This window comes from Epinephelus lanceolatus, chromosome 3 (genome assembly GCF_041903045.1).
Source record: "Epinephelus lanceolatus isolate andai-2023 chromosome 3, ASM4190304v1, whole genome shotgun sequence".
Classification (NCBI taxonomy): Eukaryota; Metazoa; Chordata; class Actinopteri; order Perciformes; family Serranidae; genus Epinephelus; species Epinephelus lanceolatus.
In genome coordinates, this window is record NC_135736.1 from 18,750,954 (window position 1) to 18,777,750 (window position 26,797).

At 41.3% G+C, this 26,797-nt stretch overlaps 1 protein-coding gene and 1 pseudogene across 3 annotated transcripts in view; both read right to left on the bottom strand.

Moving 5' to 3' along the window:
- Positions 1–2,935: 2,935 nt before the first annotated feature.
- Positions 2,936–26,797, bottom strand: part of LOC117254742 (complement C3-like) — a 64,240-nt gene continuing 40,378 nt past the window's right edge. For both annotated transcript variants that reach the window (XM_078166638.1, XM_078166635.1), the window contains exons 40-43: positions 4,383–4,475; positions 4,181–4,264; positions 3,437–3,581; positions 2,936–3,206 (exon numbers count right to left, since the gene is read on the bottom strand). In XM_078166638.1, the coding sequence (XP_078022764.1) occupies positions 3,065–3,206; positions 3,437–3,581; positions 4,181–4,264; positions 4,383–4,475 (464 nt within the window). In that variant the 3' untranslated portion in view covers positions 2,936–3,064. The remainder of the gene's footprint in view (positions 3,207–3,436; positions 3,582–4,180; positions 4,265–4,382; positions 4,476–26,797) is intronic.
- Positions 5,344–25,703, bottom strand: LOC117250738 (complement C3-like; annotated as a pseudogene). The gene is made up of 30 exons (XR_013490851.1): positions 25,552–25,703; positions 25,172–25,318; positions 22,878–22,977; positions 22,666–22,760; positions 22,343–22,562; positions 20,856–21,084; positions 20,626–20,746; positions 20,418–20,506; positions 20,138–20,277; positions 19,311–19,523; positions 18,808–18,871; positions 18,612–18,701; positions 18,049–18,472; positions 16,923–16,974; positions 16,101–16,299; positions 15,787–15,974; positions 15,621–15,672; positions 13,216–13,915; positions 12,194–12,263; positions 11,993–12,088; positions 11,550–11,700; positions 10,973–11,058; positions 9,613–9,690; positions 9,354–9,509; positions 9,190–9,252; positions 8,951–9,032; positions 8,729–8,817; positions 5,761–5,850; positions 5,574–5,676; positions 5,344–5,408 (listed from the first exon to the last, which is right to left on the bottom strand). The product of XR_013490851.1 is annotated as a complement C3-like (transcript).

Genomic DNA, 26,797 nt, shown 5'->3' on the forward strand with positions numbered 1-26,797 from the left:
GTACACTTAAACAATATAAGGTTGATGGAGTCCCCATGTAATGCGCCCAAACTTGACCTTGCGCGCTGTAATGATATGCCGCTGGTGTTCACTCCTCAAATGCCAAACCAAGACGTTTTGTTCTAAACCCAACCATATGCCTTTTTGACATCTAGCGTTAATGGCATGTCCTGGAACGTCAACACAGAGGGATACCTAGTGCGTAATATGTCAACGAGAAAGGTCACTGACAAAGCGGCAAAATGTGACAACTTGGGATGAGAACGTGTTGCTGCAGTGCAGGCTAGTTGGCAGGTGAAGGCAAGGACCTTTGACTTGAGAGAAAATCTGATTTTACCATTGAATGATTCAAGTCTCATTGACGAGGGAAATACAGAAAATCAGTTTCAGCAAATGCACAATTGACACAATTCCTTACACTTTTGTCATTTCTGTTTAAGCAACAAGAAATGGAAATTTCATTTTAGTGGCAGTGTTTAACTTAATGATAAATTCATTTAATTTTGAAACATTGCTTTAATGTTTTGAGTTATTTCACAGAGCCCTTTGAACCAAAAAGAAAGAATAAATAGAATAAATGAACATGATGATTGTATCTGATGTTTTGAGATTGTATTAAAGCAGTTGAAACAAACTGTATTGGTAACAATAAGTCCAGGTATTCCCAGTATTTGCAAACACTTAAAGAATTGTTGATAGAGGATAGGGAGTGAACACAGAGAATATACATTTGAATTTATTTTAGTTTAAAGTTTAATCAAGATACTGAGGTATGTCAAGTGATTCAGTAAATGGGCCTGAATTTTGTTTTGACTTTGCACAGCATTACACCTGATCCAGCAAACAGAGTCCAGGTCTTGTTGAAATGTTTTGTTGATACAGTGCTGGATCTTTGTCAACGTAATCAATGGGTCACTCATTATGGGTGAAGTCCATGCTGTAGCAGAAGATCCTCATCTGGAAAAGATATGTTGTTACACAGAATTTTTCACCGGTCTATGTATGTACACACATAAAGCTGATTTTGACTCGGGTCTGCGGCTTATTCTGATATAATTAGATCAATCTGAAATCACCACACCAGAACAAAGAGAGAAAATTTCATACCCAGAGAAGACATGCCACTATTTGTGCTCTTTGTCCAAAAAAAAAAAAAGCATGAATTTGATAATCTGGGACAGGTCACTTTCTAACCTGGGACACTTGTATTAGTCTTGAGGAAAAGCTTGATTGACTGGGGAGTTTAAACTTTCCGCAATCCCAAAGAGGACATCACATTTCAAGTTTCCTACTCCTTAAACTTTAATCTGCTTAATTTACACCTGTTGTCCGTATTTGCAGACGTTTTTATCAGCCATCTAGTGGTAGTAAGTCCACAATACACTAATCTATGTAACAACAAGATGGCAACAATCAATGTCAAGTCAGTCTACAGCTGATCCAGACACAAAATGTAATTTCATTTTTATGGTTAAAACTTGTTTATTTATGCTCAATAATGTTTGTAGTTTTTTTTTTTTTTTAAAGATTCTTTTTGGGGCATTTTTAGCCTTTATTTGACAGGACAGACAAGCATGAAAGGGGGAGAGAGAGAGGGAGTGGCATGCAGCAAAGGGCCACAGACTGGAGCCGAACCCAGGCTGCTGCGGCAACAGCCCTGTACGTGGGGCGCCTGCTCCACCACTAAGCCACCAACGCCCCATAATGTTTGTAGTTTGATATGGCCACTCTTAGCAACAGTAACAAGCTAGGACACTTTTAGGTTTGACAGACTTCCTACGGACAAAAAGGATGTTCAATGCCCAGAGTGTGGAGCAAGGAAGATTCATCCACAGTCACAAAATTATCAAATCACAAGACTGCTTGCAAGTTTGCTTTTGCACAGCCATGTTCAGGGATGGTGGCACGGTGGTGTGGTGGTGAGCACTGTCACCTCACAGCAAGAGGGTCCCTGGTTTGATCCCGGGTGTGGGAACCCTTCTGTGCGGAGTTTGCATGTTCTCCCTGTGTCAGCGTGGGTTTTCTCTGGGTACTCCAGCTTCCTCCCACAGTCCAAAGACATGCAGGTTAATTGGTGACTCTCAAATTGTCCGTAGATGTGAATGTGAGCGTGAATGGTTGTCTGTCTCTATGTGTCCTGCGATAGTCTGGCGACCTGTCCAGGGTGTACCCTGCCTCTTGCCCAATGTCAGCTGGGATAGGCAGACAGATTATAAACCTTATAAAACTTATAAAACTATATATGCAACCTTAGGATGTCCTAAATGTCTACAACACATTTTCTCGGGATATTGAGCATTTTCCACTTGGTTCTCTCATTTATTGTACTTTGTTCTCTGTGTCCAGCATTCAAATTAATGAAGGTAACCTATATAACATAATCCACAGCTGTGGATGTGGATATAATGTTACTTTCTGTTAAATATATCTTATGCATCAGTAGGAATATATCTGTTCATTAATCATTATACTGTTGAACAGACTTAAATGGGTAAATTGTTCACTTCAATTTGTGAAAGGCTATTGCATGTACTGTATCATGTTCCTTATACAAGATTGAGTATATACTTTTTGAATGTGATTTTCTTGCTAAATAAATTAAGCCAGTAGAACCCACAACATTTCAGTTACGTAGTTTACATGTACTTTTTGCCAGTGGTTTAACAAAAGCTGAAAATACCAGCTTTCTTACCGCTGCAGTCGATTGAGCTATATGAGCTGTTATAATCTGAATAACAAACAATCTGAAATTTTAGTGTTGAACTTTCTATGCATCACTCCACTGAGCTCAACAATATCAGACTTTGTGAAACCCCTACTTCCAGCTGAACTTATCAAGCTAATCATACAGTCTTCAACATAACAGTGATCATTATTTGTCTAAATTTCTAGATTAATCAAAAGTTCATTTGTATAGAAAACACAGACAATGAGATTGGGACCATCATATTTTAATCAGTACAGTGCAAATTGTAAGACCTCCATAGCAATGAAAGTTTTACATAATAAGAAAAATGCAACACAAACACAATTTGAAAAGAACGTTTTGTTTCCTTGTGCTTCACTACTGCTGACATCCGAAGAGTTGGTACTGCTGGACCATCTCCTCCATGCCCAAACAGGTCGGTCTGTGTTCGTCAGATTGACACTCTGCTTCTGTGGGCCAGTACTCGATCCAGGTTCTCTCTCCGAGTACATACTGATAGCTGAGGAGAGCAAAGTAAAAACACATTGGGTCTCCATGTGACCAGCTTTCACTCTGTAACATGACATGAAAAAGCCTCCTGCCTCCCTCTGTGCATTTAACTACTCCATCAGTAGCTACAGTAACACATAAACTAGAGTCAAAGAAAGACTTGATTTAGTTTTGGAAAACAGTAAAACAGGGAAATGGTAAAATGCACACTCCACACATTCACACAAGGAACAAACTCACGTTTGCTCTTGTTCATCTCTGTGAATATCTTTGGAAGTGCCCATGATAAGGTAGGTTTTGCCTGTCGCCAAATCCAAAGACTCTCTGCAGTGCGGATAACTCAGGAATGTGCGCAGTTTATTCAGAGGACCCACATCCAAACTTCCTGTAATTCAAATATAGGAGAAGAGATAAAAGATAAGGATTGAATGCATAGCAGGGGTGTATTACAACACAAGTGTTGTATTCTCACATATTCCTGGTGAAATCATGCTTAAAGGAATAGTTGGACATTTTGGGAAATGCATTTAAATTTGACAAGAGTTAGACTGATACCAGTATTGGTACCATTCTCATGAGTGTAGAGGCTAGTAAATATGCAGCCAACAGCTGGCTAACGTAGCTTAGCATAAAGAGTGGAAACAGTTTGTCTGGCTCAGTCCAAAGTTAACAAAGCACCTTTAATGTAGTTTCTTTAACCTGTACAGAAAAAACTAAGTATGAAACAGTTAGCCTTTTTGAACGGGTGTCCTGGACAATTTCCTGGCCAGGAACAATAAGTTCTTGAGTGCCTGCTGATTGCCTGGCAATGCAACCTAAGTTAGCTTGCTGCTTGCGGTAGCTTCATACTTGGCATACTAAACATGAGAGGTACAATTCAATTTTAGAAAGAGGCAAACAAATCGTTGTGCCACCTTCACCTGTTAGGCATCTTAGAAACATCAGAGGACTGTACACTTTAGGCAGTTCAGGATAAATACCCACCTTCCTTGATGACTTCCAGTACCCGCACTGTGTAAATGTCAGTGGACAAACCATCTGCAAACTCATCCAGTCTCACTTTGTACACTGAGGACAGACAAGTTGCAGGTTGTTAGCTCACTTGCTTGCTGATTCTACCAATTTCCATCAAAAACACACACATAAATTTATTTGGGATAAAAATGAAGTTCATTTACAGTCTTACCAAAATCAATTTTGCTGGTTTGTGTGCTCTCGCAGACCTTAGCTGTCCGCTGATCATTGTTGATATTGTCTTTCTTCTGCATACTGCAGTTCTCTGGAAATGCACAATATGCACACAGTAAATAGATAAATAAATAGACACACGTGGATGAGTGTTAATGAGTTGAGTGCAGCTGTAGCTAAGTCACAATTAGTGTATGTTAGTGAGCTATTCGTTAGCTCCACTACTGCTCTGATTATACAGGATCCTTCAGGTGCTTGTCGCCTCTGACAGTACGCTCTGGTGCTAATAACTATTACAACTATTTATGCTACCTAACCATAAGGTACAGACATTCATGTTTTCATGACATTTTCATTAAAGTGCTAAACTAAGATGGTGCCAAGGATAATCGTTATATTTGCCAAGGCTAAGGATGTTAGCATTGTCATTTTGAGCATGTTAGCATGCTGACAATAGCATTTAGCTCAAAGTGCTGCTGTGCCTATGGTACAGCCACTCAGAGCCACCAGCATGGGGTAGATGCTAGCATGTACCCACCTAATGTAGATGTTTTGCTAGCCCTGCTCTAATGTGCTGTGATTGGCTAGTACTAACCTGTACCATGACCTCTTTGTCCTAACCCTATTGGCCCCTGACTTTGACACGCCAATCACAGAATGTAGTCACAGCATAGTAGGGCAGGACTCGGCGAAATACTCGACTTAGCACGACTTAGCATTTACCCTAGTGTGGCTGTGGACTCTTGTTGTTTCTCCCACTTCATTGAGGGGTATAAATTGCTGCAGTTTACAGACAGTGCAGATGATAAGCCCAAAACATCTGATCAGTGCTTTACCTCTGTTAAGCACAATGTTTGTGTTGTCTTTAGGTGTTTGGGGCAAATGTATGTTTACAGTAGATAGATTAGGTCTGATTGACATCATCCCATTTACCTTCTGCACATGTGCATTCCTCATTTCTACAGAGCCGCAGTAGCTGTCCAGCTTTCCTCTCTGGATGGTAGAATTTTCACACAATGTGATTCTGCAATAAGGAAGAAAGTTTTAAAAGAAATATTCAGTGACAACTGCAGTTTATCAAAAAATGAACATAAAGAATTCAAAAATTTAGCTAATTCATCTACTGTGACATCTACAAGCAGCAAAACACATGGAGACATCATATATTTCTTAGTGTTTTGAGACTCACGGTCATAGTATTCATAGACAGACACGGCAGCTGGTTGTAAGACTCCCACTTTCAGCTTCTGATTGATCCTAAAACTGATCTCCTCGGGTCTTGTGTGAGAAACCTGCGGACAAATTTGAAACAGATAAATAAAGAAAGAACAAGGCAGAGAGAAATAGTGTAGAGGTAGGAAACAGTGATGTCTCACCTTGTCCAGGTAGATGATGAGTGAGCCTCTTTCTGACAGGACTGTGTTCATCTCATATTTTGCAATGGTGCGGGCACGTCCTTTAGCCAACTACACACAATCACACATCGTCAGACGACTTTCCAAACCATAAAACACAGCTTGTTCGTCCCAACAATACACACTGACTGAACTTTGCGTGGGTATTTGTGTATTTGTAGTTCTTACCAAGTCCAGCTCATTTGTGTTGGGAGTGAAGCCAACAGAATGGACAGAATAATTAAAATGAAAGCGTAAAGATGATGGAGAGAAAGAAAGTAACGCTCATTATAAAATGTCATATCAAATATCCTTTAAAATTTCAGACTCTGAGCAGCTCAAAGCTACCCTGGAAATCCAGAGTTCTCGCGAGAGCACAATTTGAATTTGCTCAGCGAGTCACTCTGGCGATCAGTAATGATGCTCATTATCTATGCCCTTGTAACCGAGCTGCACCAATCACATTGGTTTATCTGATATAGGCGGGCCAGAGGCGAGCTAAACAGATGATGACAGCGCTGCGACAATGAAGTCTGGAATCAGTCAGTAAACATTGCAAGATGGCTACGGATGAACACCAGCTGTTTAAAATGGCTTTGGCCGCTACAATGAACGAGTTAGACTTGGCTTTTTCTCTAAAAGAGGAACAGAAGACAGCGCTCGAGTCTTTCCTTTGCAAGAAGGACGTTTTTGCTGTTTTGCCGAACGGATACGGCAAGAGTCTAATCTACCAGTTAGCTCCGCTGATAGCTAAGCGTATAAGTCATCCCGTGTATTGTTCTGCTTGGTCGTAGTGTTACCCAATTGCGTGCAGTGATATTTTCAAATGCATGATTGGTGCCGCCCCTCGAGTTGGACCATTTTCATTACTCATGGCCAGACACTAAATCTTTCTAGATTTGGGGGTGGATTTCCAGGCCAGCTCAAAGGAGCTCATTCAAGAAAAAATTATAGCTGCTGTGCAGCAATGGTCGGGGCCGGGCAATTTTAGGCAACAATATAATTATGGCATGCCCTTCAAATTGTGGATGAGTGGCTGAAGTGATCAGACTCATAATATACAAAGGAAAGAAAAAACTCAAGAACAAGAAAGTAAGAATAACATTAACTTCTAGCAATTATGAACAAACTGGCCTGATCTAGCTTAAAGCTAAACATTATCCATGGTGACAAAGATGAAAACATTTTTGAAAATGTAAAAGTAGCTATTGGATAGACTCTGCATATTGACTGATAGCTAAGCCAAATAAACAGGGAAAAGAGACAAGGGATAACAGGGAAAAGTGTTGATAAAGAGTATTTGTCTCTCCGCAAAACTGCCTGGATCATAATTATTTTAACCTTAGTAGTCTTTAATCCACATAGCATGATGCCTGAACATAGGACTTTCACATTAGAATGTCCATTCTGCCTTAGCTGAGACCTGAACTCTCAACTTCTGAGACCGAGGTCTGTCTTCTATCTCACTGAGCTAATTGGCAAGTGACAGTTCATCTGTGGCTTCACAAATTTGTTTATTTGTTTATTTGTTTATTTTATTTGGATCCCCATTAGCAGCTGCGCAGCTAATCTTCCTGGGGTCCATACATAAAATCAATCAAATCAAATTGACTAACCCAAGCATCAGGGTGCCAGACAGTAGCCATCCATGCCATGGAAAAGCAAATTTCAAAGTGAAAGTTCCAAAGCTGTAGCACATATGGTTGATTTGTTATGAATTTTCAAAGTTTTGAAATTTAGAGGCTTGCTGTGGCGCCACCATCAGGACTATTGTCTTGTTTTTCCAGTTGAGGACATCTGGCATGAGACTGGACCTTTATGAAAAGTGTAGGTAGATTTCTCATATGGAAATGTTGAACAAGCTGAGGCTTGAACTCACAATCTTCAACACCAAGAATCATCCTCTATCTCACTGAGCTAATTGGCAAACAAAAATGTCATATGTAGCTTCTCAAATTGACTAAGCCAGTCACCTGTGTGTAAGACAGCAGCTGTTAGTGTGTAAAGGCAGATTTCAAACAGCTGTCAAAAATTCAGTTATAAAGACAAAAATCTAAAAATACACAAATTGCATCTAGACAGCATTGAGATGTTGGTAATTTGTTTTTAACAATGATTTATTGGCTCCATAATTGAAAAAGTGATGCTTAAAAATGCCATTTTTGCATTGACTCCAATTGTTCGCATGAGAGAGAAATTCAAAATGCTGTAAAAAATTCAGTTTTTGAGATAAATAATATATTCTGATATTCTGATATTTTCCAAACATCATCTACCATGACTCCAAAATTTTGTCATTTTTTTAATGAACATTGAAAATGTATTTAGCAAGAATTTGCAAGTATATGTTTACAGTACTGTTTACAGTCAAACATTTTGATGCACTGTAGGCTCAATTTTCAATAAATCAAAAATCCATGTGGATCGTTTGTGTAGGACAGTCTGAAGATGCTCTGTAGCAAGTTTGGTGTCAATTGAGCAAAAATTGTAGGAGGAGATAGAAGTTTTACAGTTTTTGAAAAAAAAACAGAGTGATGGACTTCATAATTTGCAATAGGTTTAAATGGACAAAAGTTTCTTCAGTATTGGGGCTACATTTTGGTGAAAGTTGCAAATCTGTAGCACGTATGGTTGATTTGTTGTGAATATTCAAAATTTTGAATTTTAGAGGCTTGCTGTAGCGCCACCATCAGGACTATTGGCCTGTTTTTGCAGCTGCGGCAATCTGGCATGAGACTGGACCTTGTGCAAAGTTTGGTGATTTTTCGCGCATGGGAAGTAGGATTTCCTCAGAAGAAGAAGACGAAGAAAAGAAAGAAGAAGAAGAAGAAGATGCAGGATAACAATAGGGTCCTGGCAGCTGAGGCTGCCCGGCCCCTAAAAATCACAGACATCTATTTGCAGCAAAGCACATGGAGGCATCATGAGGGCAGAACAATTGAAAATGAGCAGAATAACACTTGTAACGCTTGTCAGTATGACGACTTGATTGTACTTACAAAACCTCTATTCTCATCTTCTCCTCCTCTTCAATTTTCTCTGTAGGAGCAAAACATTGTATTGAGTATCAGATTTATTGGTTTGTCATAATCTAAGGTAAACTGATAAAATTACAACAATTAGAGGCAAGTGAGGACAAATAAACAGAAAGAGACAGAAGGCACCAAATTACCTGGGATAAGCTGCACTGACACGTTAAACTTCTCACAGTCACTCTCATTTTCTTTAGGTAGAGCATAATACAGCGACACCATCTGTCACACGGACAAAAGTGCATCTTAATATGTGATAAATTAATAGACATCTGTCTTAGGAAAATATAGCACAAATCTTTGGTCTCATCTTGGACACACCAATAATCAACAGATAGTAAAACTCAAGAGTATAAAATGTAAAAATGTCTGTACTTACTTTCACCGTTGCTTCTCCTGAACCCGTGGCAGTCACTTTCACATCCTGGTTTATATCATTGAGCTGTGGGCAATTAGATATGTACACAGGGATCAGCAGAAGAGACACACAAAAAAGCTTAATGATTGATGAGCCACCGTGTTTTTATTTTTGTGGCTTCTCACTTTAGATGTTCTTGTGGCGTATTGGTTGAGCCTGTTGAAGTTGAACTTTTCCGGCTTTGACCTGCCCGGCAACAAGATGTCCACATTCAGGTCATACTCTGGTTCTTTAGCACTGGCCCAGTACTCTGCTATAGCCCGGTACACGATTATATTAGCCTAGAGAGAGAAAAAGAGTGAGGAAGAGAAAACACAACTTAATAAAGTTATAAGCTAACATAAGATGTGGAGGTATCAAGATGGAGAGAAGGGGCTGTGTTACCTGAGTTGATCCGTAGCCTCCGCCCACCTTCTGCTGTTTGTTGAACCATCTCACAATAGGTCTGGCGTCTTCAAATGCCTTTATCAAGAGAAGGCAAGTCAGTGGTTAAAATTTTAGGTGGTTGACAATTTATAACACAACTAAGGTAAAAATAGTGAGAAGTCCTGATTCTGGCACAGTTATGTTTTAGATTGTAACCTCACAGTTTCCAAATCCGACCACAAAGCTTCTACATCAGTTTTTGTCTATAATGGCCAGTGTTGTGCTAGTCACTGAAAAACAGTAAGTAGTTACCGTTACTAGTTACTTCATTAAAAAGTAACTCAGTTACTTAAACCAAAAAGTAAAATTTAACCAAGGGACTGTTAGAATACAACTGGACAAAACAATTGAACGGTATAGGAAACATGCAACTGTCTTCTACAGTGGAGTCACTTGCCTGATACAAAGGGTTCCTGCAGATCCTTAAAAAATGTCTTAAAAGTCATTGAATTCAGTCACCTAAAAGTAAGGCCTTAATAGGTCTTATGAACTGTTTTTTTCTGACATTACATTGTAAAACCTCAAAATAATTGCTGACATATATATTTTTTTTAATAATTCACAGAACGCATCTCGCATTAGCATCACACAGATCAGAATAGGGGAACCAACAACGCTGATTATTTGTTTCCAGGATGACGAGAGTGGAGGATCCACTGTCTGCCAGCTAGCTGTCACTGTACCCTGAATAACATGAGAAAGTGCAAATTTAACAAGAATTAACTATTTAGCCAAGATTTCATGGCATGGCTGAAACTGGTACAAGGAAAGCAAACAAGGCTCAGTGTATTTTACACAAGAAGTTTTTCAGACTCTGTCAAGGCAGTGGATGTTCACATGCAGAATGAGGAACAAAAATCGCCAAGAAAACCTGACTGCAAACGCCACATCCCAATTCTGTTGAGGTCTTCAGTTTAATTCAGAATGGCATTAAAAAGTCTTTAAAAGTCTTAAATCTAACCTGACTTAACCTGTAGAGACCCTGATATAACTGGGTCACAAGTAACGTAATAATCAAGTCATAGCAATAGGTACAGAAAAATGCCTTTGAAAATCTATATATAATCAAAGAGAGCTCTGTAAAGTGGAAAGCAGTCGTTTCAAAGGTCAGTTATGTTAAAAAGAGCCAAACAAACAACTGAAAAAATATATGTGTTTATACATAAACACATTTTGAGGTAGTAAAGTCACCGTCAGACACGTTGCACTGACTTTTGTTTCTGAACCCTTTTAGTGAGGCAGTGTGGATAAGGACTCTGCTGTATGTCTTCTGTAACATCACATGCTGGTCAAACACACACCAGTGGGACATGCTCACCTTGGCCTTGACGAGAGCGAGAAGAGCGTAAGCTGTGGCCTCCAGTGTGTAAATGCGTCCCTTAGGTGTCAGCCAGTGGGATAATTCTGGGGAAGACACACACAAATTTGTTTTTGTTCCTCTGCTCTACCTGGAATAATGTTATTTCACAAATAATTACCCATTCCCTAATCTTAAAAGAAAAATAATGTCATAGAAATTTAGAAAAAAAGAATGGAAAATGTGCTCACTTTTAAGAATTTCTGTCCTTTTAAGGTCATTTGGTCCTTTTAAGTGTAAATTCACATACAGGGTTATGCATGTGAGAGCCTGACAGATAAGGACTTTTAAGGCCAATACAGATATTGATGATTGAGAGATTAAAAAATCTGATAATTGGATTTAACATTTAACATACTCAAGAGCCCTTTCATTTAGTTGATCAAAACTGGTTGCCAATTTACATTGTCATTTCTGGGGGACAGTCTACATAAATGTTAATAATTACCTCAAACATATATTTGATAGTAATTTTTCATGAATGTGTAATTTGTATGTTTATGAATATGAGTTTAAGCATATTGCCATGTGACGATACCTGGGGCAGCAAACTTGTTAAGGATTTCGCGGTCCAGTTTGTTTTCATTGGCCAGGGCATATGACGACATGGTAACGGCATATGGGTTGGTGAGGCTGGGCAAACGCTTCTCCAGGTAGGCCACTGCTTTGTCAATACTGCCTAGAAGACTCTGGACAAAGGGAGAGGAAAGGAAGGAGAGGGGAGAATAAGGTGAGAACGGAGAGATAGCAGAGATTTCAGTATGAATATAAAAGGCTGTCAAATGAGTCAAATAACAGTAATGCATCTATTTGAAATATCCCCTTCTGTTCAAGAATTTCTCTGGATTTGACCGTGGCACAACAGCTCAGGCCACATTGAAATGCTGCAAGATGTTTTGGTGCCTCGCTTTGCGATAAGAAGAAATAACAGAAGTTTGGGAACAAGAGAAAACAGTGGCATACAGGTACAGGCTTACTCACATTAACAGTGGCTGCACATAGTGTGCGTGACTCCTGCATGGCAATGAGGCAGAAGGCCGTCATGGAGGCATCTGAATTTGCACCGCGCACATCTCCCTACACACACATGCATACAAACTTGTATTATTCATATAAGATGATAGTCAATGACATCATTTTTTTCATCTCCTTTTTTGTGGTCAATTAAATTAATGTACGTACAATCATCTCTCCGTGAGAAACCTTTCCAGCTTCTCTAAACAAGCCATCAGGTTGCTGGGTGTTACGACCCCTAGCTCGTGGTGGGAAAAGGGAAGCAACATAAACCAGTTATAGTTGGTAAAAGTAAAATTATTTATTAAACAAGGTTTGGCAAACAGAAATTGTGAGGCGAAGCTAAAGGAAAGGGCTGATGGATGCTGCTCAACTTAAAGAAACAAATAGAACCAAAACTAGAGTATTAATAAGGAGACTAAATAAATCAAAAGCAAGAAACAAAATCGCTAACTAACTCTAGACTGGTTCAAAACATAACACAATTAGAGCAGCACCCCTTAACCTAGTGTGTCTAAACAGTAGAGATACCTGTCAGTATCGATAGTGCAATCAGTTATTGAACCTTACTTTACCTAGCCCAGTCCTATCTATCTAGTGCCTCATATACTTCAATCATTCAAGTTAATGCTACATTAACATTCACATAACTCCAGAGACACGTTTGGCAAGCTCCTCTACAGCTGCCTGATTGATGAGCTGGCTGAAGCTTATATAGCCTTGCTCCTCAACTGCAGCCTGGGGATTGGTGGAGCTGATGTGGTACCGTGCCAATCCAAACGAAGGAGACGCGGCCAGGAGATGGAAGGTGGGGGGAAGGCACACCTCCTCAGCGTGAGCCAATCAGGTGCAGGGGATCACACAGCCTGCTCAGCATAAAACACACAACTATATCAAGTTAAACTATGAGGCAGGGGTACGGCGGCGGTGGCCGTAACACCCCTCCCCTTAAAATACAAACCCATAGGTATTGTAACCTAATAATCAGAATTCATATTTACCACAACCTGGACAGGGCATCTGCTAGCACGTTATCAGAACCTTTTTTATGTCGTATGTTTATGTTGTAGTCCTGCACGATAAGAGCCCACCGCATGAGCCGTTGGTTGTGGTTATACATGCGGGACAAGAAAACAATGGGGTTATGATCGGTCAGGACAACAACCGGGAAAGAACTTGAACCGACATACACTTCGAAGTGTTGTAGTGCGAGCAACAAAGCAAGGGTCTCCTTTTCAATAGTGGAATAGTGGAGCTGGAGCTTGTTAAACTTTCGCGAGAAGTAACACACGGGATGATCAACTCCATCAGCATCCTCTTGCAGCAACACCGCGCCTGCACCCACCGCACTCGCGTCAACCTCTATTTTGAACGGTTTCGAGGGTTCGGGAGCGGCGAGCACAGGGGCGTGGCTTAGAAGGGACTTCACACTTTCAAAGGCATGTTGGCATTCAAGAGTCCACACAAAATCCACTTTGGGACTGATCAAACTTGTCGATGGGTGGACGACAGTGGAGAAGTTACGGCAAAAACTCCTATAATAACCTGCCATGCCTAAGAACTTGCGAAGAGCTCCTCTAGTGGATGGAACGGGACACTCTGTTATGGCGGAGACTTTTGCATCAACGGGGCACACTTCACCCTGGCCCACCTGTCTCCCTAAATAGGTGATGGTGGCCTTGCCGAATTCACATTTCGCCAAGTTCAACGTGAGCGACGCTGCAGCGAGACAGGCAAACACCTGTTCAAGGATTTTCATGTGCTCCTCCCACGTGGTGGTGTACACAATCAAATCATCTAAATATGCATTACAGTTAGTCAGGCCGACCAAGACGATGTTTACTAGGCGCTGGAAAGTGGCTGGAGCGTTGCACATGCCGAAAGCCATAACTGTATATTGCAAAAAATGATCAGGGGTCACAAATGCGGAAATTTTGGAGGCATGGTCTGTCAGTGGTACTTGCCAATAACCTTTGAGCAGGTCTAATTTGCTCACAAATTTGGTTGTGCCCGAATTATCCACGCAATCCTCCATCCGCGGCAGAGGATATGAATCAGGGACTGTCACTGAATTTACCTTGCGAAAATCAGTGATGAACTGAGGGGAGCCATCAGATTTAGCCTCTAAAAGACACGGTGAACTCCAGGGACTGGAGCTGGGCGTGGCTAAGCCATTTTGAAGGAGATACTCGGCCTCCTTTTTCATCAGTGCCCGTTTAACTGGGTTAACGTGGTAATGATGTTGTTTAATTGGTCTTGCATCCTTAACGTCAATGTCATGCTGGAGAACTGTCGTTCGGCTCGGGACATCCCCGAAAAGGCATGGGAAACGGCTTATCAAGTCAATTACATCACACTGTTGCTCGTCTGCCAGGTGAGTTAAGTGGGAAGGCAACACTTTCAACATCTCAGAGTTCGGTAATCGAGCACTTTGGCGTGAGGAATGACGCATCATCAAATCATCATCTCCGTCGGACGCATTTGGGGTTTCTGACACGATCAACGCAGAACTGCCAGAAACAACGGACAGCGGAGGAATATCGGACTTTTTCGGACCACTTGCAGACACAGCATTTGAATGATACAGCTTTAACATATTGACATGGCACACCCGAGTTTTTCGCCTCCTTTCGGGGGTGCCTATGACGTAATCCGTATCACTCAGATGGTCACAGACTTCATAGGACCGGAAAATTTGGCAGAGAGAGATGAACCGGGAATAGGTAATAACGCCAAAACTTTCTCACCCCGCTCAAAGTGTTGGGGAACAGCGAAGCGGTCGAATTGACGTTTCATCGCCGTCTGTGACTAGGAGAGAGACTCTCTTGCAAGGGAGTTGGCATGGTGCAAACGCTCACGGAACTTACTTACATAATCTAACACGTTGGTTTCAGGAGAAGTTTTGGACGACAGGAATTTGTCTTTTAAGGATTTCAGTGGCCCGCGGGGCGTGTGGCCAAAAACGAGCTCGGCGGGACTGAATCCTAAAGATTCTTGAACGGCTTCTCGAGCAGCAAACAACACAAACGGAATTCCCTCGTCCCAATTTTTTTCTGTTTCCAGACAGTATTTACGGAGCATGGATTTCAGTGTCTGGTGCCACCGCTCTAGCGCGCCCTGGGATTCGGGGTGGTACGCGCTAGAGACGGCATGTTTCACATTCAGTGTTTCAAGGACTTGAAAATATTCGACTGGAAATTGGTGCCTTGATCAGTCTGGGTTATCCGGGGAAGGCCGAATGTGGAGAAAAACTTTGTTAAAGCTTTCACCATGGAGCTGGCTGTCATTTTGCGTAACGGGACAGCTTCGGGAAAGCGAGTGGCAGCGCACATGATGGTAAGTAAATACTGATTTCCACTTTTCGTGCGGGGCAAGGGACCAACACAGTCTACTATTACCCTCTCAAATGGTTCTCCTATGGCACGTATAGGATGCAGCGGAGCTGGAGGAATGACTTGATTTGGCTTGCCGGCGATTTGACAAACATGGCAACAACGACAATACTTAGAAATGTCAGTTTTTAGGCCTGGCCAAAAGAAATGTTTGAGTATGAGTTGGTAGGTTTTTGTTACACCTAAATGTCCCTCCCACTGACTTTCATGCGCTACCAATAGGACATGCTGGCGGTACAAGGTGGGGACAACTATCTGATAGACAGAGTTTAAATCAGAATCCGCGGCAGCAGGAGACCATTTACGCACCAGTACATCATTATCAAGGAGATATGCTACTTTTTCAACACTTGCTTTGTTGGCACTGACCACATTGGAGAAACACTTCTTCAACGTCGGGTCAGCCCTTTGAGCAGCGCACAGATGTTCACGGGTTACCGGGAAAGACGCGCCGTCAGATGGTGGCATATCTGAGCGGGCGGAGCGCACCATCTCGGTGGTGGTTTCACAGGGAGACGCAGCAGCGATCTCCGTCTCATTCTCCATTTCAGCCTCTTCTGAAAAGATTGGCATAAGCACAGTGTCAGATAAACAAACATCATCATCATCTTTATTTTTGACTGCCTGTGCGCGAGTGACTACACAGGTTAGAAACAAATCTGAATGTGCGTGGGTTATATTACCATCCTCTGTGCGCTGAGGGGAATCCAACACTTCCAGCTGAGGGGTCACCTTACCACCGGCTATGTCGTTACCCATTAAAAGAGCAATACCTTTAATCGGCAACACGGGGCAAACAGCGATGGGAAAGAAACCGGTGATTAGTTTTGACTGCACATGAACGTGGTGTACGGGCCTGGGAACGTATCCCATTTCAATGCCCTGTAACACAGAACCAAAACCACGGGCGGATTGTTTAGTAAATGGTAACACGGAGGCAAGTATCACCGACCGTGAGCCACCGGTGTCTCTCAAAATACGTACCGGACGTTGCTCAGCAGGCTCACCTGTTAGCGACACTAAACCATCGAATACAAATGGCTTGAAACAAGCATCAAGAGTTTCATCATCACTAGATTCAGTGGTTATACACGGCTCTGCTTGAATTAGGCCAATACCTTTTGGCTGTGACGCGCTCTGAGAAGGTGACTGTAACCCTTTGCACTTAAGATTACGACATTCAGCAATGACATGTCCAGGTTTGTGACAGTAATAACACTCCCTGTCATCCTTAGTTGTACCTTGTACGTTGGGTGATGCAGTTTGTGTAGCTGGAGTATATCGGGGCCTCTCAACAGAGACTGACGGAAAAGCAGTCTTGTGAGTCAGCACATACTCGGCGGCAGCAGAGAGTGATTTTACCTTCTGTTCATTCAAGTACACAACAATGCGGTCAGGCAAACATTTCTTAAACTCTTCCAGCAGAATTAACTCCTGACTTTTTAGATTAAGAATCAGAAACTCTTCAGAAACTTGATGGCTTCACAGATGTGTTCCTTTTGCACCGCCACCAGATTGTTGGCCATGGCAAACACCTTGGCAACATATGCTGTCATCCTTGGAGAGGAGAGGAGAGGAGAGGAGAGGAGAGGGTGTTAGTTTAGTTTCATGTACTTGCACATGAAATACATCATCCTCATATAGTCAGGATCTAAGCTAATCAAGGGTGTGCAAACAACTACATATGAGTTCATGGATGGTTGGAGTGCCTCACCAGGTGCTTAAAATTTTGGTTGAAGTATGTTTCAGCCTCAAAATGCTATTGTGCCAAGGCCTTTTAAAAAATGTTTCCAACATGACCTGATGTAGGTTTCTGCATGATGTCGTTGTGCTGTGGACGCCATGTCAGTTCGGTTCCAAAAAGTTGCTTTACTTCCCTTTGTATTCATTTTGAGTCTCTCTGTGGTCATTTTAGTACCTCTTTGTAATCATTTTGTATCTCTTTGTGGTTGTTTTTCCCCTTTTTGCTGGTTGTGGTGCATGTGTTTGTCTCTTTGCAGCTCTCTTGCATTTCTTTGTCGTCGTTTTGTGTCTCTTTGTGAACATTTTATGTGTCTTTGTGGTCATATTGAGTCTCTTCCTGGTCAGCACATGTTAATTTGAGGGATAATTTGGAGATGAAGGCCAGGGGGGCCTAAATCTCTCAAACATGAGTGTTAGTTAAGTTAGTTAAGTATTTTGACAGAAACAGTCATTTTGCAGAAACAGTCATTTTGCATTGTAGAATACAAAGAGTTGCTACCCTGACCACTGATCAGTTAGGGTGTAAGCACTGTAAGCTATGTCACGGCATTCTGATAACAGTTGAGTTGGAGTTTCCACTTGAAAAACACAAAAAAGAACACTGATGGTGCCACCCTTTAAAATACCGCACATATCCCTTGTCCACCAACAGAGTGGGCTCCGCTCCGGTAGCCACGCCTAGTTTTGAGCCATTCAGATTTCGATTTGGACCAAAGGTAAATTGGTCTGGAACCCAAAAAGTTAAAAAAAAAATAGCAGATTTTTCTTAACCTGAAGTGTGAACCGTCACATCAGTGGGTGTGTCACATTCTACAGACTGGAAAGAGAGGATAATGAATGCAACAATAGATGAGTCAAATGAGAAATCATTGGGAAAAAATAGCTTACAGTGGTCTAATTAATAGTTGTTCCATGCTTGTTTTTTGGATAAAAACAAAAATTTGTAATAACAGAACAAAAGCTCTCAGGTAATCAATGAAATCTGCCAATTTGCTACTACTGTTTGTTGGTTCAAGATCCAGAGCTAATTGGTGTAAAAGGGACATGGAGCTTTCTGGTACCTGTGCTGATAAGTGTCTGTGTGTGTGATTGTGTGTGAGCTTACCGGTCTGAATGTGTTGGAGGGCTTCAGCACGTTTCTGAAAGCCCACAGCCTCCCACTGGTTGGTTTTGTCCAAATATGTGGTTGCAATGACCAGCAGGGTCATGTGGATCATGTTCTGCTCTCCACAGCCTGAGGGCTGATAGGTCAGACTACCCATAGATTTCCCACTAATGGTGTTCTCCACCAGTGCAGCCACTTGTTCTCTTCCTGCACGTACACACACAAACAGAGAAACCAAAACACCCAGTGAGGTGGTCATTTCCCAATAAGAATTACACCAGTTTACACCAGTGCAGAGTCCAGTGTACAAACACAGTATCACATAACATGACAGAATCTATCTCACCTGTCACAGAAATCTGTGTGCTGGTAGGTGTGTTTGGAGCCAAATCTTTCTCAGAAATTTCACTGTTGAGAGTTTCTTCTTGTTTACCACCTAAAAAGAGAAGCAGTGGGTGAGTTTGGGGCTCAATTAGCAGGTGATGAAATTATATATATTACCAAATTACCGCACATTGCGGCTATTATATGGGTAAACTCACCAACTCCTTTATTAGTGGGATCTAGAGTTACAATCTGAGGATGTTTAATCAGTACGCCTTCAGGCTGGAATAAGGATAAACATTAGAAATCACAGTTATTTTTGAGTAATCTCTATCGACTGAAGTGTAACAAAATGCAATATCAGAACAGCCATTTATACTCAAGCAGTAAAACCCAGGTCTCAATAATCCAGTCATATGCTGTCATATGTGTTTGGGAAGTACTAAGAATACAGCCGGATGAATGAGACTTGGATTATACTGCTCGAATTGAGTGAGAGTTCGTAAACGATGTTTTGATATAGTTTTGCTGTTGTTAAACCTCATCCCCAGTCAATCAATTGATTTAATACGTTTGCCATTTTCTGTGGAGACGTGAGAAAAACAGTTTTTTTCACATATTCAAGGACTTTGATTTTTTGCGGCCGAAGTATTTCTTAAAGCCCTTTTTCTACATTTACTTTAACACAAGGAGATTGCTGTTTGTTTCCCATTTCTCTTACCACCACTCGTAGCATCTTCATGATTCCGTCATTGAGGGACAAATCTTTAACAGCTGCTTTGACCTCAACGGGGTAGTGTCCATCTTTCATGGGAATAATGATGAAGGGTACAGATCTGGTAGTCAGGGGCCCAACGTTGACTTCCTGACGATACTTTCCACGTTTAGAAGCTGAACTGCACACGTGCTCCTTCTCAATCAGATCCACACGCACCTTGAAAACGAGACAAAGATGGAGACAAAGACTGAGGTATATGTGCCGTTGATCAAAGATGAACCCCTCCCCCACCATCGTTAGGATCATAATCATCAGTTTCATTGTGGGTTGCCTAACCAAGAAGCAACATTGGGACGGACATATATGGAACTGGGAAGGTTGGGGGTCCTCCCTCAGAAAATATCCAGCATAAGAAATTTAATTTCTTGCATTCTAGTTAATTTTTATGCACTACTTTGTATATTTCCTTCATCAATTTAAGGTGGGAATGTCTTCTGCTGCTTCTTCGCATTTCTCTGATGTTTTTTATCACTGGAGTCAAATGTACATGTTATAAATATTAAGGGGGCGCGTGACCCCTGTGTTCCCCTTAAAATTGATGCCTATGCATCTAACAATGATGCATCTGGACTTTAAAGAAATGTAAAGCTGAAAATATTGCAGTGAGGTTGCTGCAAGTGTTGGACTGACCACCATGTGAAGCTATAACACTTATCAAAGATTTCATTCCATTATTTGAATCGTTAGTCCAGTGTTCATTGTTGTTTTTGCTGCTTTATTTGCAAACTCCTGAGAAAAATATCATCGTCTCAATAATAATACCGACTTACGGTGATAGGATCTGGGCTGTAGTTGTGGAGGATTGCCTTCACTTCGAGCTGCTCTCCACGGACGGCAGAGTACGGCAGCTTGAGATCGATGAAGAATTCCTTGTGGACAATTACCTCTAACGCCTGGCCGACACAGATTCCTTTTAAGATAAGAGGGATTAAAAAACAAAACAATTGATGAAACAGAAAGAGAGGTAGGGGAATGTGTAAGGGATTGGAGAGGTTTAAAGTTGGAGGCACAACTAAAACACAGGAGAGATTTTGGTCTGTGAATTCTCACCATTAGTCGGTGACAGACTGATGCCAGTGAACTGCCAGGTTGTGATTGAGTCTTGCAAAGGAACGTTTTTCGTAAACGATGTGGTGTCACTGAAACAAAGAGAAGTGTTAATGCTTTGAGTAGTAAAGGATAGCTTTAATATCCATGGTGTCACTTATTAATGTAGTTATCAGTGTATTTTATTATGTCTATATTCCAGTTGACTCACCAGTTGGGTGACTGTCGAGGGCAAGTAGGCAATTTGATATCAGACCACAGCCAGCTTTCAGGGAACTTGGTGCGTGAACCAATTTCATTGCTGTCCATGTAACTGTTGTCCTCCTCCTCACCTAAAGTGAAATTTAAAATGTTATTATTTAGATTGTTTTCTAACTACCAGTATAACCATGATGAATAACCACCCAGGGCTTCAACCCATCCTTCGTCCTTGTCTCTTACTTCGAGCCAGTCACAGGCTATCCTCCTTCATCTCAGCTCGCTGGGTTTCCATCTCCTTACAGCAGTGCAGGAAGGCTGCAACACAGGCTGCACCATGAGTATGAGAGCAAAGATTTCTGCATGCCATCCAAACAACAGTCACGTTCCAGTTTCTCTTTATACTGACTCACTGGAAAGGAAGAGGGTTGTGCAGGAGAGAGAGGTAAGGAGGTATGAGTACAAGAATGTTTTGATTAGTGCATCCCCATTAAGAGAGACACTGTGTGCATTTACCAACAAGGAGCAGTGTAGCTTCAATAATTATTTCAGACGCTACACATTTAGTTCTGTTTCCTCCGTCAAGTTTATACCGACAGCTTTTAGTTTTGCTGCTTAAATGTAGCGTGATATTTGCTGCAGTCACATTACAGCTCTTACTGCATTACTTTCAGCAGCTTCTCCAGTTTGCCAAATCTGCCATGTAAACAGTATTGTACAAGCTGCAGGTGTACCTGGCTTTTAAAGGGAGTGGGAGATGACACTGATTGGTTGAATACATATTTAAAACACACCTATGCTTAATTGAGGAACTAAATACAACTCCTTGTGCTTTACTTTGCACCTAGATTATGTGTCATTTAACTTGCAAAACCTCAGTTGGTCACACCCTAAATGCACTTACACCATACACTGCTGATCATTAAAATAGGACCCACAATTAAATTTAGTTGAAAAGACCCTTTAATATGAAGTTGTTTTTTTTTTAATTTCATTGGTACAGTATAAAAGCCTAAAGAAGCTACGTTCAAGGTAGGAGAGAGTAAAGTAGTGTCACCTTGTCTGTAGGCAGTCCCAGAAGCCGTGCTGGACTCAAACAATAGCCCAGCATCAAAAAACACACCCATACCGTCCTTCCCTCCACCTGGTGTGCAGCCTGTGTCATACTTCTCCACAATATCCCACACCTGAGCACGATGGAGGTCATTCACACACAAAGATACAAACAAACAAGACACATGGCATGAGACACGCTTACTCAGGCAATGTCTTTGCTGCAGGGCAAAGTTATACTGGACATAATTTCAAGCCAAAATCTACCACGAAAGTTCACGTGTCATTTGTTTAAATAGATTTTTAAATTAAGCAACTTTCAAAAACTTTATAGATCAATATGAAATAAAAAAAATGACCTTTTTCTGGGTGAGACGATGCTTGTTGTTCAGCACATAGACTCCTTTGTCGACTGCCACCAGTCCTACTGTGGACCCTGGGTCTCCAGTGACCTTCAGACCAAACATCCTGCGAGGCTCATAGGATGGAGCAGGTCTCGATGACTCCAGTGTCAGCTACATGTGAAGGTGAGATCAATGAATGAGACATGCTGTTTTGTATTTGTTCAAGCAGTTTCATATGTCAAAAATAGGTTTGAGTTAACTTTATCAGTTTGTGCATGGGTGTAGCCTGTTGTTTGCACTTTAAACGCTGCTATATTAGTGTTTATGTCTCACCGAGCCCATGCAGGAGTCCTTCACATCCCACTCCACTCCACGCCTTCTCTCCTCCCTCTTTCCAACTTGCGCAGGTAGGAGGGATGGAGGTGGGAAAGAGGAGTAGCTGCGCCAGGCACATGGTGTGCCAAACTTGCAAAATCCGCCTCGACCTTTCTGCGAAACTAGAGCCCCTTGTCTTGTAACGGCCGTTTTTCACCAGCTGACCTCTGCTCAGGATCTGGGGACACAGATTTGGATCAGTTCTTATCACAACTACACAGGTTGTGGAATGCAACAAAAATAATTATATGTGTGCACACATGGTGTTAAACATCTCTCACCAGGTATGTGATGTCACTATTGTGATTTTCCTGTCTGTTGAGGTTCAGGTTGATTTTCAGATTGTCTCCTAATTGCAGCTCTGCTGTATCCACACCTGTAAATGTGACATGTGATAAGTGCTTAATACTGAACAAATGTAGTGCATGGTACATACCACTACCGCTACCCCTTTTATCTTAACCACCTGATGTTATTTCAGGATGTCCCTTACCTATGTGGATGTAGTTGTTGCTTTTGGTGGTATATGGGACAGCTGTCATGCTGGCTCTTGCTTGTCTTTCAGCTGAAATACGAGGATCATTGGTCCTTGCCTGCAATTAATGGCACACACGGGTAAATATACACAAACAGATCTTACTATATAATGACGAAAACTGTCTACGGGTGTGTCCGTTTGTCTGTTCCACGTTTTTCTCCTCACTGACTTGGTCAATCCATGTGAAATTTGGCACAGTGGTAGAGGGTCATGGGAGGATGCAAATGAAGCAATATTACATCAATTGGCCAAAGGGGGACTCTATAGCAACCGATTGAAATTGCAAACTTTGAATGGGCATATCTCATGCCCCGTATGTGGTAGCGACATGAAACTTTGCACAGAGATGCCTCTCCTCATGAGGAACAAATTTGCCTCAAGAACCCATAACTTCCAGTTATATAGATTGTCCGCCATTTTGAATTAAAACAAAAACACTTAAAATCGATCTCTTCCTAGGAAGTTTGACCGATCTGCATGAAACTCGGTGAACATAATCTAGGGACCAATATCTAAAGTTCCCTCTTGGCAAAAGTTGGAAAACTTACTAAAACTGAGCTTCTATAAGGCAATGAATATTGCGGAGGGCGTGGCTCATCACATAAAGGTGTATCACATCTCAAGGGTTTCACCGATCACCTCGCAACTTTGTAGGCATATGACCACACATAATCTGACGGGACCCCTCCATTATTGACCCCATCAAACAAAATGGGGGCGCTAGAGAGCTCATTTCTTATCTAGGCCTAACCGCCATATTGATTTTTCCTAAATTTGGTAGATATGTAGAACAGGGCGCCTCAAGGTGACTGGAGAAATTTAACTCTAATTGGCAACTGGGTGGCGCTATAACAACAGAAAACTGCTTAAAAATGGCTCAAATGCGACCGATCGCTGTGGCTCCCCCTGTGGCCAAATGTTTGTTTTTTCTTTCTAATTTTTGGTATGACTAAGTCATGGTATGGTATGCTGTACATAATCACAGAAACTGTCAGTGTGTCATTCTGTCAGTCAGTCATTCTGTCTGTCCCACGTTTTTCTACTCACTGATGTGGTCAATCAATGTCAAACTGCATATAGGCATTGAGGATTGGCATAGGTAGAAGGTGACAAAGCCACCAATGGGTATGGACTAGTTATTAATAATACATGAAAAGTCTCAAGTGTCTCCTATCCTATCTTAACTTATTGTAGCTTTGCCCAGCACAACTTAACCTAGCAATATAAAAATGTTCAATAAACTGACAAAAAGACATAAAACTGACTAAGTTAAAGTCCACCATGCACCTACTGTACAGTAAACATGTAAGCAGCAGAGCCAAAACAATCAGCTATAAGGAAGCTAAAAATCTGTTTAGAGCTGCAGGGTTAGGTGATAGCACTGCCTGATTTCACCACTAAATGTGAATATCAAAATGTCCATTAATAGAGGTTTAAAGGGACATTTAACCCTTAAATCAAAAATGAAGATTTTCCTTTTACCTGTTGTAGTATTCATCAGTCTAGACTGTTTTGGTGTGAGTTGCAGAGTGCTGGTAAAGATGTCTGCCTTCTCTTGAATAAAATGTAACCATGTGGCACTCAGTTTGTGGTGCTCAAAGGACCAAAAACAAACATTTGAAAAACTCGGCAGCGATGTCTCTCTCCAGAAATCACAACCCAGTTACTCAAGATAATCAGCAGACTTTGTTGTGAGCAGTTTCATGTGGGAACTGTTTTCTTTTTACTGAACTACACCTGCCAACTGTGTCACCACAGAGAAGGAAACATGCATCTACTAATGGACAAGGGGCTCGGGCTACAAGCACAGCTTTAGATATAAACACTGATGGACTCATCCACAGCAGCGCTGTAACGTTAGCTAGTTCAGTGGTCCTAGGTGAGCTAACAGTAGATGAACACTTCCCTCTGCTCAGTGATATGATTGGTCGGTGTAGTTTAGTAGACAGAAAATAGTTCCTACATCAACAACAAGGTCTGTGGATTATCTTGAGTAACTGGGTCATGATTTCTGGAATGAGACATTGCTGTTGAGTTTTTCAAATGTATTTTTTCGGCACCACAAGCTGAGTGCCATCTAGTCCCATAATATTCCAGAGAAGGCAGACATCTCTTCGGCCAATATCTCCAACATTCTGCAGCACACACCAAAACAATCTCATCTGATAAATAGCACTACAGGTAAGAGGAAAAGTACATATTTTTGATTTTGAGGTGAACACTCCCTTAAAAAGATTTCAGAGACTTACGCTGATTGTCAGTCTTGCGTTCCCTGCGACTGTATTGACGGTGAGCCTTGCCATGCCATTGGCTGCGGTGAAGCCCTGCACGTTGCCTGGATCGACCACCACTGCAACACCTTGTGCTGGAGTCTCATCAGGATTCACAACTTCAACCTGCCATCAGACACACACACAACCGAACGATCAGAAAACGTCTAACTGCCTTATTAAAACACATCTTATTAAGGTCAAACACGTTATTAAATTAGTTTTCAGTCAAGTAAGTAAGTAGTTTATGGTGATGCAAACTCTTGGTGGGTAGATTGCTCTTTTTATCTGGAATCTCAGCTGTTTGTGAAAATCCAAATTTATGTGGTCAGTAATGTAAATGTTAATGAGTACTGTACCGCAACATCGAAGGACATTCCTGGTTTGAAGTATTTGGGTGTTTTCGTGAAGTGAATGGTGTACGGTGATGTGACGATCTGGATACTTCTCAACTCTGCCTCCACCATTTCACTACCTGTTGAGTTAATGCAGAAACAAACACATTTACACACAAACTAATTGCAGCTGAGTATTTCTTAAACACTGGTTTACTTTCTTCTTTATCAGAGAAATAGTTTGCTGATTTTCAACCAGATTTTAATCATAACAGTGTGGGTAGTATGTCTCTCTCAAACTCCAGAGGTGGAAGGAGTACTGAAAATTCTTACTCAAGTACAAGTACTGTTGCATTGCTTAAATTGTACTCAATTAAAAGTAAAAGTACTGGTGTTTAAAAAATACTTAAGTAAAAGTACAAAGTACTCTTCTCAAAAACTACTCAGAGTATTAATTACTTTTAACCGATGGATGTTTTATTGTGTCGTCAATAGCAGGCATTAGATTCGATTCACCTGTATAAAATATCAAAAACAGCTCACCTTATACAGTGAAATTACTGCAATGATATGACTATTATGAGGCAAGAGTGTAAACACATGGCACACACATGAATACATGGGGCTCACTGACTCCACAAGAGTCACAGCTTTCCAGTCAGCCCCAATTTATCCAACTGTAATACTGTTTAAGGACCCCAATATGCAGGAATAATAAAATAGAATAGGCGAAATTACATAAATACCGCACGCAAAATAACCGCGTGGGTTTTGCACAAAACTGCAAGGGATAAGAGTGAAGTGGATGTGTCTGTAAAGGGGTAACGCTTATCATACGAAAACATCTTCATTCAGGTATCTTGAAGTAAGAGAACAAGGGACCCCTTGCTTGTGCCCTGTTTTCCATGCTAAATGTTAGCCTGAATTTGGAGCACTATTTACCCCCCTTACCGACAAGCTAACATGACATGGTTAATTTTCATGGTTAATGTTTCATATAACATAGCGTCACTCTAGCACAAAATGTAGGCCTGCTGAATGTAGGCCTGTGAGTATTAAATGACTACAGATTTAATTTATTGTAATGACGGTGGTTGTCCAAATATTAAGCTAAAACATTTCTAAGAATTGTAGCTTAATTATGCATGTAGGCACGCGCACATGTTAGCTAGCTCTGTCTTATTTTAATATCAGGCAAACCAGTGGCAGTGACAATATCTTTGCAGACTTATCTTAGCCAAACTAATAACCAGTGCTTAATTTGTAAAAA